Source organism: Paramisgurnus dabryanus, chromosome 23 (assembly GCF_030506205.2).
Source record: "Paramisgurnus dabryanus chromosome 23, PD_genome_1.1, whole genome shotgun sequence".
Lineage (NCBI taxonomy): Eukaryota > Metazoa > Chordata > Actinopteri > Cypriniformes > Cobitidae > Paramisgurnus > Paramisgurnus dabryanus.
In genome coordinates, this window is record NC_133359.1 from 2,893,285 (window position 1) to 2,910,561 (window position 17,277).

Here is a 17,277-nt window from a genome sequence, read left to right on the forward strand (position 1 = left end):
TGTGGACGAAGCTATTATTAAAGTAGAGATTCATGACAATAAAAAAATAAAGAGCCTAAAAACATTTCATTTATAGCCCACCTTAATTCTTGCGTAAAAAATTTTAATGATATAAAATAGCATGCAATTGTGACTTTACTAACATTTATGATGTTGATTTATGACTGTAAAACCTAATAAAGAGGCCAAATAGTTGAAGCAGAGGCGTCTGGAATCACATAGGCACTGAAGGTTGAATTAACTTTGTAAAAGGTGGGCAAAGCTATTCTTAAACTAGAGATCTATGAGTGAATCATGAATTCATATCTAAACTAATCTAAATAGTATAATAAAGCATGCAATTGTGACTTCACCAATATTTTTTGATGCTATGACTATAAAATCTAATAAAGAGGCCAAATAGTTGAAATTGACTGAATCTTATATTCTGCATCTTTTACATGACTAGTTTCATAGTGTGAAGTGGTTTAAGCAGGAAATATATATGAGATTAATCCAATGCTTTTGGAAAGCATACATACATACAAGATTGTTTCACAATCAAACCCTTTCTTTCCCCACAAATTAAATAATTAAAACCTCAAGTCCGGACGTTCCAATATCATTAAACCGGATTTCACTGGAACTGGTGAAAAATCACACAAACACAATCTCACAATTTTAATGCATTTATTAAATTAATTCTGTAAACAAGTATACAAGTACAACAATACTACAGTAAACTTATTTGGGACATTTATTCTGCAATAGGTCACACATGTATAAATGAATGATCTGTTAAAAACAGACTGTGTATTATAGGGGAAAGTGTTAAAATCTATATCTAACAAAGTAAAAACAAAAACACAACACAGGTTTTGGAGTGTTCATGGAGAGCACAGACCTGAAAAAGTGATACAGCATCGACATGAAGGTGAGAGTAAATAATGACAGAAAATCTGTTCTTGGTACAATAAGGTAGTGTTGCGTTAACTTCATGCACCATCTGAAGTTTCTGCAAAGCTTTGTTTGACCTGATGGCATTGGCAAAAAATTTTAACTACCAGTTGTTGCCTAATGGTTAGAGTCAGTTTGTAACCCAAAGGTCGCTGGTTGGAGTCTCACGGCTGACAGGTTGCAACAATGGTGCCCCTGAGCAAAGCATCTTTCCCCAAATGTTCCCCAGGTGCAGTGATAGCTCTGTGTTTATTCCCTTCTTACTGGGATGTGTTAAATGCAGAGGTCACTTGTCGGGTATAAGCTGCCGTACTTGACAGTCACGTCACTTTCATAACTAAGAGAGTGCTTGGGGATGCATCCTAACTCTAAGATCATGTGAGATTCACGTTTGAAGCTTACAAGATGTAAGACTCAAAACAAAAAAAAGTAGCAATGCATTTAACGTGACAAAATAATTTTACCAACAATTTAAACAACTGACTAATGTGGCATGTAAATCAGCCCTCTGAATCTGAAGGCATCATATGGGACAGAGTCTACGACAGATGCGAACGGCACGCGTCGACTTGAGATTGTCGATACTGGAAGCGTCAAAGCCTCACGTAATCTCTCTATGTTTACTGGCCACTGAAGCTGCACGTGACAGCTAAACAAAGATACGTCAAAAAATGTCAATTGTAAAATTTTATTTGTTTTCAAGAAAAATAACTTGCATAAAAACAATACAAGCAATTAAAAACAAAACATTTCAACTATAAAAGGCCAAAGACCGAATCATCAATGGATTTAAATATTTATCAAATAAAAAATAAGTCAAACTTTAAGATAGACAAGTAAAATATTTTTTTTAAATTAGAAATGCAAAGATTCCAAATTAAGATGTGGTATCAACTCGATGCTTCCAGCATTGGCAGACACACTGATTATTATATAATTTCGACACGTCACCTCGCAGCGATCGCATCTGGTGTAGACCAACAGAAGTGGATTTATTCTAGCGGCCAACCTTCTAACTGAAAAACCTGCTCCACTGCTTCCCGAACGTCTTGGACAATGAAGGACGGCTGGGTCAGGCTGGGATCAAATCGAAAGTCCCGGTGACCGTGAAAAATATGCTGCTCCGTGACCGTCGCGTCAGGGTCAGACGGCACATCCTGCTGTTCGTGGCTGTAGACGCCCGTGCAGACCAGGATAGAGGTGCAGCCCTCGGGCAAACGTTCCTCGAACGAACCTCCGACGGAGATCTCTCCAGAGCGTTTGACATCGTCAATCACTTCATACTGGAGGCCGGATGGGCTGCTGTGGGCTTGCGCCTGGGCACGGGTGCGACTCATGGCTTTGAGGTAACGGTTGTAGAGGTTTGCACCGTATATGTCTGTCATGGGGTTGTCACTATGAGAGAAACAATTTGTAAGCATATTTTTTAACAACCTGAGGCTGAACAAAGTGCCGAACAATGTGAAAAGACAAAACAAAACTTGAAACATTAAAATAAAATAAAAGTTAAAGTTTCATACCATTAACAGTTTATAAAAGGCGTCAAATTCACATCTACCGTGTTTAGTTTGCTGCTTGAACATTTTGACTTTACTCACTTCATTCACATGTGAAATTCTAGTCATTGAGACATTCACGTGGAAATTCGCATCATGGAAGGGGCTTCTGCGATTCCAGTTGCTTCATGTAGTCACATCACTACTAGAGCAAGCTCCTGATTGGTTAATGCGGAGCATTTTTCTGCCAAAGTACAAATTTTTCAACTCGCACGTTTCCTGTGGCAACGCTTTAGACCCGCGGATGAGGCAGATTTCTAGACGCGCCGCGCTAAATGCCTCAATGTGCCGGGAGACCTCTAGACGCGCATCAATGCGTCTTTACATTGACTTAACAACATTGAAATCACTCGCGCTTGACGCCTCTACCGCGGCTGGTCTGAACGCAGCATAAGACAAAGCATGAACTTAAAGAGAGATGCTATGCACTGCATTGCCAAGTCCTCTGCTTTTTGGTCAGATTTGGGCAATTTTAAACTGTTTCAGCCAGTTGATTTTTTTCTGCGGATTAAAGATGACAGGATTTCATTTACAAGTTATTCAGTCCCTCCAGAAAAACGTGATTATGCCATCGCATAATTCAATGCATTATCAACCAAAGTCCACATATTTAAGCGGGGGGGGCGCATTTTTTCAAATACGCTGCAAAATTGAAAATTGTAGATTTCTGCACGCAAAATATGCAGGGCTTGCATGATTTCATAATCCTCGCATATATCTTAGCAGAAAGTTAAAAAATTATGCATTTACTTTACACAAGCACAGCCATGTCCCCTGTTGCCATGGGAACGTTAGGAAGTGACGTAATTATTGAAAATCTGCAAATAATTTTGCAAGTTCTCTCAATGTTATCACATCAAATTCCATTAATATCCCGCATATTCCATCACATTTTTAAAAAAACGTGCCGCAAGATCAAGGATTTTTGGTCGCAACAATCACAAAAAACTCATAGTCATTGGGATGCTTTTGGTCTAGTTTTGAATGTCTATTGGAAAGGTTTTGAAATGCAAATCTGGCAACCCTGGCTGTGCACTTGCACAGACGTTTGGTTGGGATTATACAGAACGTACATGTAAACACACATTTCAATCAGATTGCAATGTTTAAGGCATATGTAAACTGTACTGTCTAAACCTTTATATATTTTTTGCACATAAACATAACCAGTGTTTAGTGCGGTCTTTCGACTACCACTGCAAAAACAAAACCATGTGCTCTGCCCCTCTTTACTTTTTGTTTCATTTTGAAGTGTGTGAAAGTTTGGTGAGCTCATTTCATCAATTATTGTATACATGTACAAAACGTTGTGCATTATGTTAACTAACAACACAAACAGTGGTACTCTGACATAATATTAGTGCGCGTCAACTTAAACCCATCAGGACAGAAGCCATTGAAAGTGGACAAAAGAGACGGATTATAAAACCAGCTGTAAACGTGAATGTGTCTCTCTCGTCCATCTGTGATCCAATCAACCAAAACGCTACCAGGTATAAACAGGGCCTTAAAGGCGCTCTAAGGGAATCTGAGAGACGTCACTTTTTTTTAATGTTTGAACTGTTTTCAAACAAACGGAGCGTAGCTAACTCCTCCCCCTCCCTTCCGTGCTTTCATGAACGCGCCCACCCCCCCAAAACCTTCTTGTCGTTTATTGGCTGGAACACTTTGTTATGTTTCGTGGTGCTAGGTTTGGCCACTTTGTTTTTATTGCAGTTTGTGAAGCCTAGACTGTCTTCAGAGATCGCGTTTTTACAGTTTGATCAGCGGACAGGCAGCAAGCAGACAGAAGATGGGAGGGGCTTCTGCGACTCAGCTGAGACTCCACTCGCTTCCTGTAATCATGTCACTACTATGGCAAGGTCCTGAAGGTCCTAATCTTCCAAAGTTCAATTTTTCAACTTGCGCGTTTCCCGCGGAAAACCTCAATTTGCGCACCACACGTCTTCCGCGCCACGCAATGCCTAATCGCGTCTTTGCATTGACTTAACATGTAAACCACTACTACCACGTCTGGTGTGAACCGTACATTACACACGCGTCATATGACCCAAAGCAATGAAATACGGTCAAAAGGTCGACATACAGTATAAAGACTCACCCAATGGCATAAAGTCTTTCAACAGGTTGGGTCCAGCCCAACTTTTTTGCCTGTTCTCTGATGAGCACCTCTGCGTAGTTGTAAGTCACCACACTGGGTTTTCCAATAAGAGCTTCATATTTTAGCTCACAGCCGGTTATTTTCTTATAGATATTCTCCAGACAGACGAGAAACATGCCGTGACCAAATCTAATGATAGAAACAAAAGTGGTCATCAGTCCTCATCTTCTATATGTATATACATTGAATTTAAATAACCGAGCGTTACCACTACTAACCGTGGGTTCTTTGCCTCGGCCATCCACAGCAGATCCATATTACAGGCCAGTACGGGGATGTGAGGGTAATTCAGTGATGTCACAGGGTCTCCCGGCCTCCCATTGGTCAAGAGCACATCAGTAATCAGTTGTAAGTTGGTCTCCCACCTGACAGGCTCACCAAACAGGACTACGGCTGAAATTACAGGCACATTACAGATCAGACAGACAAAACAAAGCGTTAGTAAAGAAAGTGAAGCAGTGGGTTGACTTACCTTCAACTGGCGGTAAATACTTAGATGGGGGATTCTGTGACATAATGTGTACATCATAAAGTCAGTGAGCAGAAACCTCAAAGTAAAGATAAACACTACCAGTGATGTATATTATTAGAAATATTTCTCCTCACCAATTCTTTGGGTCTGCGATTGTGATCCACCGTGTCCAAGAGAGGATAAGCTTCCCGTAGCATGTCAATGGTCACAACGTTCTTAAAACCTACACTGGAGTTTCTTTTGTCAAGGATTAACTACATATAAAGGAGAACGTAAAAACACATATTCTATGATATGACATGTTGAGATCATATGATGTGTAGGGTGGCAAATGAGTCAGATGTCAAGGAAGTGATACTGTCTGTTTGTATAAATTACCCACAATTTACAAATAACTTCCTTTAATTCCTTAAGTTTCAAACTTGGAATATTTCCAAATTTCCTCAGCTTTACAACTAGCCTAGAAATCTAGACGCACCCTAGCGGCCGCAAAATATATTTGCTGCCAGGGTTTAGTCTAGGCACTCACAATACACTTAATAGCTCCAAAAACCAAAATTTGGTCAGGCCAATCACATCGTGTGTAGCGTCTGTGGGGCGGGCTTAACATGATGACGACAGAGCTGCGACGGTTCCTACTTGAAAACTTCGTTCTTCGTTGCTCTGATTGGTCATAGCGCTATCCTATTGCGTGCAGAGGCATTTTGAGGGACAACCTTATATCCCGCCCCTTGCATTGAGCCGTTTGTGTGAAGAGTTGCCAGACCTTACATCTTGATGTAGGTCTGTCTAACCAGGCTACTTTACAACCCTAAAAGTGTAATAGTTATCAACATCTTCAACATCAAGATTTTTACGTTTTCAATAGGATTGCATGATGCTTATTATGATGCAGGTGCTTATTATGATATTTTTTTGGGGTACTTTATTTATTCTACGCTATTCCAGCATCCATGGCTATATTCATGGGAGACCCGGTCAATCCATACAATCAAGTCAATCCAGTTTTATTCAGACAAGTTAATCCAGACACAGGTTGGGGAGGGACAATTTGGTATCTCCAATTTGCCTAACCTGCATGTTTTTGGCTTGTGGGAGGAAACCGGAGTACCCGGCGTAAACCCACGGTGACACAGAGAGAACATGCAAACTCCACACGGAAAGGCCACCTGACCTAGCCGGATATTTTTGTCTCTAAATGTTGTGCAGATCCCTCCTATAATTTCTAGGAGGAATATCCAGTTGTTTGAACTGTTTATCTGTTTAGGCCCATCGATGCAATAGCATGCATGATGTGTTTTTAGGATTGCAAAATTCTCAAAAATTTTCAAGGCTGGAAATGTTCCATGGGAATTATCAGGAATATATGGGAATAACCGAGAATTAATGGGAATAAACTGGGAATTTGATAAGAAAATGCAGAGTTGCCTATAACAGGAAATTTAAAGATAGTTTAGAAAAACTAGATTTAATGCAAATTTAGTTAAATTTCTACCCTGCACATTCCTCAGTCACAAGCAAAAAGTTTTTTTGATTTTTTTAAAGGATTTTCAATCAAATAAATCCACACTTGATAAGCGCAAGTATCAGGATTCTTTCAAATTTGTATTACCTTGCATGCATGTCAGCTTATTTATAAATAAACCAAACAAAATATTTTTTTATGTATATGATATAGTCAGTGTTGGGAAAAGTGACTTTTAAAAGTAATGCATTACAATATTAAGCTACTCTCAAAAAACTAAAAAAACTAATTGTGTTACTTAGTTACTTTTCATGGAAAGTTATGCTTACGTTACTTTTTAGTTACTTTTGCGTTACTTTTTCTTGACTGAGGCTTGATCTCTTTCAAGCCTTGCAGGTGTTTTATGACTAAAAAGGTCTGCATTCAGAAATTGCATATTTCATCACAAAAATGTCGAGCTCTGGCCTGCCATCTCAGTTTCTGACTCAAACTGTTTCCAAACAGGCGTGTACGCATAGAGTGAATAATGTGACTATGTTTAATTCAGTACATATTTTTTAAATCAAATTAAACTAAAAAAGTAACTTGCATAACTTTTTTGAAAAAAATAACTCAAATGTTAATGTGTACATTTATGAAGTAATGTGTTACTTTACTCGTTACTTTAGAAAAGTCATATTCTTACATAATGCACGTTACTTATAATGCGTTACCCCCAACACTGGATATAGTTTAAATTAATTTCACCAAATTTCCAAATAATTCCCATAAGTTCCTGTGAAGTTTCCAATTTGGAATATTTCCAAAATTGTTCCCATGGAAAGTTATCGAAAACTTTTCACCCATTTGCAACCCTAGATGTGTTACCATGACGATCCATCACGATAAACTTGAATGTAAACTGAGGAGATAAGGATACTTCTGTGCGACTTCCACAATGGGTCCCTGTCCAGACACCAGGACGCACATGTCGTGAAACTGAGTAAAAATCCGCAGAGGACTGTGAGACAACATGACCTGGTCTGGTGACACCTGTTTGAAGAGATCAAAAACACACATCCTAAAAATTGTAATGCATAAAGTACCGTAGTATAATATTAAAATAAGCAAAGGCAATCTGATAGGTGTAAATACGCGCCATCAAATGAGACTCACATCCACCTCCAGAAGATGAGAAAGCTGTTCTGCTTTGGTTTCTCGCATACTGTTCCCCGCATTTGTCACAAACACCACAGGAACCTTGTAGTTTCCATTCCTACCCACCAGGTTTCTGAAACACTGTTTAGCAGCAGGAATGGGCGTCCGTCCGCGTACCAATACTCCATCGATGTCAAAGAGAAACCCAAATAAACCGTGCTCCTGTTAACACACATGGTACGAATAATTTCATTGTCCGCAAAGCAAATATAACGGCAAGTTTTAGTAGTAGGTAGTGATCATTAAACACTTGAATACAAGTCTATTTGGAGAAACTTGATGTCAACCTTAAGACACAATGAGGATGATGATGGACTGAACCTACAATGTTTTAGTTACCAACCCAGAACTTTACAACAAGACTTTTTTAAGATGTAAAACAAATATTTGGTATCCCCAAAATGTGCCGTTTTGGGGTGTGTCCTTTTAAAGTTTCGGTAAACCAAACTTTTGAAACATGCCCCGAACCAATGATTCGAAATAAAAGATTCGTAAATGTTTCGAAGCCGCGTGACATCAGAACAAGTCAGACGTAACTCAGACACTTTTTTAACCGGCTTTCATATCGCACGATCACCGGTGATCAATTCTGCGCAGAATTTGCTCATCTCAAACAAGCATATTTTTTCACATGTTTGAAGAGAATGGTTTACCAAAACTAAGTTACTGGGTTGATATGTCCCCTTTAACAACACCACCTCAAAGTGATTTATGATTGTTTTGAAACAACACACCCCTATACACTTTGCCCTTTCATTTCGTGCAAAAGAAAAGTGAAACTTTGACTACAACCCCTTGTGTTATTTAGGGAAACAGGACATGGCAAAGAATTATAGGTTAAAGTTCACGTGTATTCAATGCTTTAATGATTCCTATTGTTAGCCTGTTTCAATATCTGAAAAGCTGCCTACCTAGATCACAAATGTTAGGCTCGTATGTGAGCCTCATATTGAGCGCATACAGCAATGTTTGTCATTTCAGGCGCGTGCAACCAAAAATGCTATCTATGTAGGCAGCTTAACGTTACTAAATGTTTACACTGAAAATCACACAAACACATGACCCCATACTCATGAAAACATAAGCCCTGTTATGTCTGCTCTTTCTGCTAGATCGTTTATACTGGCTTATGTTTCCTAATGACGGTTTCTTAGTAAATATTAATAAAACGCGTGAACTCACTGTGCTGTAGCGGCGTATCATCTGCGCAGAATTAGCAGCACGATTCGTCATTTTCCTGCTCGATTTCATGCCGCTCCATGCAAGCTTAAACACGTTCAAACGAGAAAACATCTCGGCCATCCTCGTACAGCACAGAGATGGGGAAACGAAACAGTGATTTCTACACTGACCCAAGCATAACCACTTTAGTACTGCTAACCATTAGCTCGCATGCCGTCAATAACCACCAACCATGTTTTTCTAGTGCAACAAGCCAATGCTGTTGATCCGTGTGCTGCTCTTTCCAAATCAATCCTCATATGAGGTGTTTACGCTATGTCAGCAGTAGTGTGGAAACGGCAGAAGTGACGTCATGCCACTTGATGCGGCGCGACAAGAACTGACAGGCGGATGATATGACGTAAAGATCCCGCGAGAGCGATTCGATTTTAGACTTCTCTGTATGGTTTCTCGAATCGTTCTCGCGGGATCTTGACGTCATATCATCCGCCTGTCTGCTTTTCCGGCCCCGCATGAAGTCGAACACGTCTAATATTTGCGCATATTCTACGCAGCAAGGAGTTGCACAAGACTCGCCCCGGAGTCGGAGCAGCTCTAAATTTCCGGGTTGTGACACCGGTGTGTTTTGAAATCTAAAACACCTGTCGGCTGTCCACTTAGGTTTCAACACACGCCGATGTCACAACCCGGAAATCTCGAGCTGCTCGAGCTGAACACTGCTTAAATATTTCTAATAGCTGAATATTAAAATCAAGCTTAAAGCAAAATGATTTTAATGTATGAATGAGTAATTTATTGTCATTGAAATAAACCCAAATTAACAACCTTGTTATCAGAGGTGGACACTTACATTTTCCAAGCATCTGTACTTTATCAGTGTGTTTGTCTTGAGAAATTTTTTACTTCACTACATACTAAAGTAAGGAATAATACTATTTCTTGCATATTAAGTTGCATATTAAATTTTTTAAATTGTTTAACATTTTACTCTTACTCAAGTAAAAGTAAGAAAGTACTAGATAATGTTCCTTAAAAATGTAATCTAAAACAAAAACTTGGATTTATTAAATGACGTGGAGTAAAAATTATGATAGTGTGCTTTGGAATGTATGTTTTGCAAAGAAAAGCACTGATAAAATACGAATACTTGAAAAAAATTAGAAAGTAAAAGTGGAAAGTAAAATACTTAAGTTCTGCCCACCCCTTTTTATTATATTTTTTTAAACAATGCAATAACATTTCTCTTGTGAATATTTACAATTTGATTACTAAGTGAATGAAAGCTCCTTTAAGGCAAGTATGATGTATAAACTGCGAAAATAACACAAAAATAATTTATCTCTGGCTTCCAGATAAAAAAACAGTTACCGGTAGGTTACAATAACATTTTGTGTTAATAATATCAATGCTATGTTCAAATCTCATTTTAGATTGTGGCAGTTCATCGTAAAGAAATATGTATGTTAGGCATTATGTAGCGCTGCGCAGGCCTACATGTCTATGACATCAAGTATTGCGAGATCTAGTCGAGAAACCATATGGCGCAGTCTGCTCTCGAAGCTCTCTCACGGTACTTTGATGTCACACCCTGACATTATTGTTATTGTTTTTATTCATTGGTAGAGGTTACTCATGTGATCCAAGTTGACCCTCTAATTAAATGCCAGCAGAGTTTGATATCGTGTACACTGACATTTGTACCCTTGACAAATAAAACTTGAAACACTAAGCTGCTTTCTTTACGAGCAGATAAACCACAACAGACGAGCAGTGACATCTGGTCTTCATCTGAAGAAAAGACTGTGTCACTTCAAAACATCAAGAGTGTCTTAAATGTGATTTTATTTATGCTTTTTTTATAAGAGGATAATCATTTCTATAATATTCACATTATGAAAATACAAAGGTCATATGAAGAATAAACAAACACATAACAAAACAACTAGCCTGCTTCCTTTGCCCCTAATGTCCAGAAATATTTAAAATGATAGTGTAAGGTTTAAAGAACCGAATTGTAGTCAAACACTTACAGTGTTTTACAACAAGACCACAGAGATCGTGTATACATAAATACTTAGGAAAGTAGCAGTTCAACACATTAATCAGACATCATAAAACCTCATAAAGTCTCAGAGAAATACAAACCATCAGTCAGATGTTTGACACTAAACAGCTGCAGGGATGAAAACACTGGTGTTTTTATTACTCAAATCATACGGTATGGTTAGTAGACTAGTCGATTGATCTTAGCACATAAAGTCCCTATGAAACAAAAACTGACTCTTCTCAATTTTTATTGAATATTGCATATTATATGTTTATTATAAACAATTCATCTTCAATTCAATTCAACAATTCAACAAGTCTTTTTTTAATTCATGTGCTCTCATAAACTTTAATCAAAATCAAAAAAATTGTACCAATCATTCTTTAAATTTCATGCATAAATGAAGCGACTAAACTCAAACTGTTCAAGCGGCAAACTAGGCGCGGTAGACACGATTTTGACGCCTCTAAAAAAACTGGTGTGAACCCACGGTTAGAGCAACTTTACAAACGTTCGATATTTTTTCATGTGCGTTTTACAAAAATGTACTTATAAACAATAAAATCTTACGCAGCAGTGCTTTATGGGCTAGCCTACTTACGAGTCCCCATCTGCTTTTTAAGTACGGAAATGTGATCTTATAAAACGACTCATAATTATAGCACGCACATGCTTGTTTTTTATATTTAGTTATTATTTATATTAGTTCTTATATTTAATCTTTACCTGCTGTGCAAATAATAATATTGGTAATAATAATATTGTTTAAACCTCTTCAACCCTGAGGACCCTGTCCCGGGTCCAGAATTTCGTATTTTGACTTAATATAAAATATTCTTTTAATCTTTGATGCTCCGTCATGGACCCCAGTAACACATATGAGATACTGTTTGAAAGCTTAGAGTCTCTACTTTCTGCAGATATGCATCACTTTGACATATCTTTTACTGTAAGAAAGTTATTTACACTTAATTTACACTATCACCCCCCCAATATTTTATTATATCATTTAATATTTACATATTTCATATTTTTCAAAAATGACAAACATGGGCAAGTCTTATATCAAATGAAAGCTCTCACTCTCAGGAATAAGGCTACAGCGTTATTTTTGTTCTAATATCAACACATATCCAACAATCGCTGAATGAATAATAAGGTAAAAAATGGTCTTTTGTAAACATATGTGAAACTTGAGTGTGAACTGCCTCAGATAGCACATATAGCCACAAATGATACACCATCTTTTATCTTAGGTCCTACTCTAAACAATGAGTCCATTCACAGCATTTTCTTTGGTTGTGTGCATAATTAATCCCTTGCTATTTATTATATGTGCAAAACAAAAAATTAATATTTATATGAAAAATGTATTTTCACACCCTTTAGTAAAATGAGAATAACTTTTGAATGCGACATGCTAAAGAGTTCATTCTTTTTTTGGGTGTTTACTGTCTGCTCCTGCTAACAACCAGAACTGTCTGCAGTCTGCTAGAGCACACAGAACCAGAGTTATACACTATCAACGACAGTGTTTACAACATAAAAAAGAAAATTTGGTGTTTCATCATATGAAAAACAACATAAATAACAATATTTGTCACAAACAGCAGCTTTTTATGTAACTTCAAAGGGTTTTCTTTAAAATGATATAAAGAAATTGCATTTATTCCACTGTATGTGGTTATGGGGACACTTCAAATGTTCTTAAGCAGAAATTGTATACAAAAAGGGTATTATTCCTCCCTTCAGTTGGAGTAAAATAACTTTTGCAAAGATTATGATAGAGAAAAAATTCCTTTTTACTCTGTAAGCTGACAATTGCTGGAATCAAACAAAACTGTCTGCAGGGACCTGAGATACCCAGGGCCAGAGTTATATACTTTCAAATAAAAACTTTAGAAAAAAACATCAAAAAGCGCCTATTTATTTTTGTGTTTATTAGAGGACTGATATCACATACAACCATGTTGAGCACTTTTAACAGTGTTTTATGTTATTTCAAAGGGTTACCTGTAAAATAATACCAAACTTTTGTATAGGGTTGCCACCCTTGTCTGATAAAAAACCGGGACATATCGATGACCCGACCAATTGGTTTGCTCACAAGCCCCCTAACCCCCCCTCCCCCCATAGCATAATATTTCTATAGCAATGCAATTATTGGCAACACTTTACAATTCTTATTTGTTAACATTAGTTAATGTATTAACTAACATGAACTAACCATAAGCAGTTTGTGTTACTGTATTTGTTAATCTTTGTTAACATTACTTAACAAAATTACAGCTATTCATGGTTTATTCATGTTAATTCACAGTGCATTAACTATGTTAAAGTAACACTATGTAGTTTCCATGTAAAAATGACTTATAGCTCCCCCATGTGGTTGAAAAGCGCAACAGTGCCTGGTATCAAACACTCTTCTGCAGGCAGGGGGAGGGGCGGGGCTGTGTTTCCTACCCTCCACCCCCACTTTCAGAGTGTGCTTGTAGCAGCTAGGAGGCTGCTCAGGTTGCAGCAACAGTACAATTTGTCCAATTAAAAGTTGTTCTATCACTGAAATAATTTTAGAGACATTATTTAAAGGTAAAAAAACCTACATAGTGTTGCTTTAACAAGATTTAAATAATGTATTATTAACATTAACAAAGATTTAAAAAATAGCTTTATAAGTGCAGTTCATTATTAGTTCATGTTAACTAATGTAGTAAACTAATGTTAACTAATGAACCTTATTGTAAAGTGTTACCCAATTATTTGTTAATTATATTAAAATATGTAAATCACTTTTACAGTTTATATAAGCTCCTTATACTATTAATGTAAACTGTTTTATTTATATTCCATTTAAACAGGTCTAAATAGCAACTAGCGGCCTGAAATATTAAATTAAACATTAAATATTAAATTGAACTCACCTCTCAACATGTATTTTACAATCATTTTAACCCCCCTGGGCAATGCTGAAGTGACTGTTATTGTTATTACTTTAAACTCTTTTAAGACAGGGGAACACTTTTGTGTAGTCTGGCGTAAAATGTGTGTTATATTTTCACTTTTGGGGCGCTGACGGCGCTCCTGTTTCTAGATAATTCAGTTCGGGAGAAGAAATAAAAGCCCGCCCACGCTGACAATTGATTGGTTGATTTACCGAAACAGGCCAATCAGGATGCTCTCTGTCTTACATGCGCTTATTGAGGCACACACATACACAGACGCAAGGTCTCCGTCTCTGCCGTGCGCGCGCTAAATAATATATTCACATAGCTTTCGAAAACCTAGACATTCAGTGTCCCGGGAGAGTTGATAATTTTCCCGGGACAGGTTAGTAAAAAGAAGGACAATCCCGGTAAAACCGGGACAGGTGGCAACCCTACTTTTGTATGTAAACCTCTGCATGTGGGTATGGGATGCTTTTGAAATTGGGTAGGCCAAATCCAGGCGAAAAACCCCAAAATAGCTTCAGGGTGTAAGAAGTTAATGACTTGAATGAATATGTTGCAAACTCTCTGCGGCTCGCATCTACAGTCATCGCATCTTAATCCGGTTGCAAAAAGATTTTTATTTACTTAGTTTCATGAGTGGGGTGTCCTCGACTAAGGATTTACATATTCAAATTAGAATTGTCGAATCTTTCCATAGTCGACCGATAGTCGAATCATCTATGTTTGTGTGCATGGGTTGGGATGGGGCCAGACCAGGTACAAATTGGTAACTTTTATTTTCTTTCACAAGCAGCAGACATAAACAACTTTCTGATAAAGTGACCAAAACTGTCTTTCAAGTAATAAACGAAGACAAAACTGACGATGCATTTATATATATTTTTTTTAAGGTAAAATGTAAGGCAACATTTGTTTAATTATTCCTCATAACATTTTAAAGCCACAATCTACAGAACATCACACAAAAATACATTTTGATAACTACACCTAAAAAAATAACAAAGGTGATCCTGCCTTGGAAACTCCGGCTAAAATTAAGTGTTTTTATTTAATTTGGAGATAGCGCGTCAAAGCAGTCATGACCAAAAAAAACCGACAAATGAGAAATGACAAATAATTTGTGATTGTGACTGTAAATGATAAAAACTAATCTTTATATACAATTCATTAAACTTTAATTTATAACAAGAAAAACACCGAAATTAATGATTTTATAGACACTACGCGTTATTATTTAGCACAGAAATACCTGCTTGCTTGCTTTGACTTTGATCATCTCTGTATTAACTTTAGATATAGAAAGACCGCATGATATTATCTATTTCAGGAATCTCTTTGCTATCATTTAAAAGTGAACACCGACTGACCATAATATTAAATCACAAGAAAGTCGTGTCAGGCAGAAATAGGTTCGGTGCGGATACTAGTTTCCGTTTCGTCACCGAAATAAAAAACGGCTAACCTGTTTTGTAGTTTAACTTTAAGATAGACAATATAACCACTCTGTTTTAAATACATTTTAAAAACTTATACTCGTCGAAAAAAATCCGTTTTTTAATGTTTAGTTTGATGAACTCCTAAATATGAGACGCAGAGCGCCTAGCCTGTTCGGCTAAATTACTTGCGCAAGCATGGCCAGCACGCAATAGCGCAACATCGATACAACGAAAAGCTATCCAAAATTTACAGACTTAAATTAGATCGGAATTTACGTTTATAATAAATACAATTTTTTAATAAAATAAGGTCAGAAGTAACAAAGTGCAGAACAAATATGCAAAATGCCTCAAGTGCACGGAAACAAAACACAAGCCAAATAGTTAAATCAGATAACCCAAAGTGATTTATAAATAAAATAAAATATAGAAATTATTAAAAGAACGAAAGGCATAATATCATTTGCCAGCTTTGTCTTTTAAATGTAGAAACAAAGAGGCAATGGTTTATTAACATAGAAACCTCTTATGGACGTGTAGCCCGGTCACAGGGGTTGTTGGATTTATTAACGCATTTTAAAAATATTTATTGAAAGCTGCTACTTCACATATTATTTGCAGCATTATCATAATATGCAGTATATTAATATTTTGTGAGAAAGCTGTTATATGTGAAATCAGATAGTGTGCACCCATATACGGCCAAAATTTAATGATCCTCATTTCATAACACATCTGCGACGATTCGACTGTGAGATTGGTAGTCGAATCAGGCTTCTCCTATCGATGCATCGAATCTTCGACTATTCGGGGTCACCCCTAAGTAAAACTAGAACTTTTAAGAGGCCATTCAAGAGTTGCATCTGAAAACGTGTGTAAAGCCACTTCTTACTTCTTTCCAAAGCATGGGAGGTTGCGCTCCTGTTGTGTCTTCCGTTGCTAGGTGACCATGAGCCAAGCTTTCCCTGACGGCATAGAAAATCACGGAGTTTGAGCTCCCTCCAAAGATTCTCTATTGGGTTAAGGTCTGGAGACTGGCTAGGCCATGCCAGAACCTTGACACGTTTAGTGGAATTATGACCAAAAAGTTATATTTTGGTCTCATCGGACCACATGACTTTCTACCATGACTCCTCTGGATCATCCAAATAGTCATTGGCAAACTTAAGACGGGCCTGGACATGTGCTGGTTTAAGCAGGGGCACCCTCCATGCCATGCATAATTTCAAACCATGACGTCTTAGTGTATTACCAACAGTAATCTTGGAAACGGTGGTCCCAGCTCTTTTCAGGTCATTGACCAGCTCCTCCCGTGTAGTTTTGAGCTGATTTCTCACCTTTCTTAGGATCATTGAGACCCCACGAGGTGAGATCTTGCATTGAGCCCCAGTCCGAGGGAGATTGACAGTCATGTTTAGCTTCTTCCATTTTCCAATGATTACTCCAACAGTGGACCTTTTTTCACCAAGCTGCTTGGCAATTTCCCCATAGCCCTTTCCAGCCTTGTGGAGGTGTACAATTTTGTCTCTAGTGTCTTTGGACAGCTCTTAGGTCTTGGCCATGTTAGTAGTTGATATAAATGGATAATAAATGGAGACATTTTAAATGCAGACTAACAGGTCTGTGAGGGTCAGAATTCTAGCTGATAGACAGGTGTTCAAATACTTATTTGCAGCTGTATCATACAAATAAATAGTTTTAAAAAATCATATATTGTGATTTCTGGATTTTGTTTTAGATTATGTCTCTCACAGTGGACATGCACCTACGATGACAATTTCAGACACCTCCATGATTTCTAAGTGAGAGAATTAGATATGTTAAGATGTTCATGATAAATGATTTTATCCTCATTGATGTGCTCTTATATTGTCAGT

At 37.5% G+C, this 17,277-nt stretch overlaps 1 protein-coding gene across 2 annotated transcripts; it reads right to left on the reverse strand.

Moving 5' to 3' along the window:
- Positions 1-1,033: 1,033 nt before the first annotated feature.
- hdhd5 (haloacid dehalogenase like hydrolase domain containing 5) lies at positions 1,034-9,307 on the reverse strand. Of its 2 annotated transcripts, none has more exons than XM_065277439.1 (8): positions 9,201-9,307; positions 7,746-7,949; positions 7,510-7,622; positions 5,260-5,353; positions 5,126-5,159; positions 4,872-5,046; positions 4,594-4,782; positions 1,034-2,331 (listed from the first exon to the last, which is right to left on the reverse strand). In XM_065277439.1, the coding sequence occupies exons 1-8, from the start codon at positions 9,201-9,203 to the stop codon at positions 1,929-1,931; spliced, it is 1,215 nt and encodes a 404-aa protein (XP_065133511.1). In that variant the 5' UTR covers positions 9,204-9,307; the 3' UTR covers positions 1,034-1,928. The 2 variants fall into 2 exon arrangements, with proteins under 2 accessions (XP_065133511.1, XP_065133510.1); XM_065277438.2 differs by having other exon boundaries at positions 8,970-9,283.
- Positions 9,308-17,277: the final 7,970 nt, after the last annotated feature.

What these genes read in the sequence shown, in the direction of transcription:
- hdhd5 (XM_065277438.2), bottom strand. Translation starts at nt 9,089, where the DNA reads ATGGCCGAGATGTTTTCTCGTTTGAACGTGTTTAAGCTTGCATGGAGC. An exon ending in TGATACGCCGCTACAGCACA is followed by an intron (nt 7,950 to 8,969) that starts GTGAGTTCACGC and finishes GTGTGTTAACAG; the next exon opens with GAGCACGGTTTATTTGGGTT. An exon ending in ATTGTGGAAGTCGCACAGAA is followed by an intron (nt 5,354 to 7,509) that starts GTATCCTTATCT and finishes AAGAAACTCCAG; the next exon opens with TGTAGGTTTTAAGAACGTTG.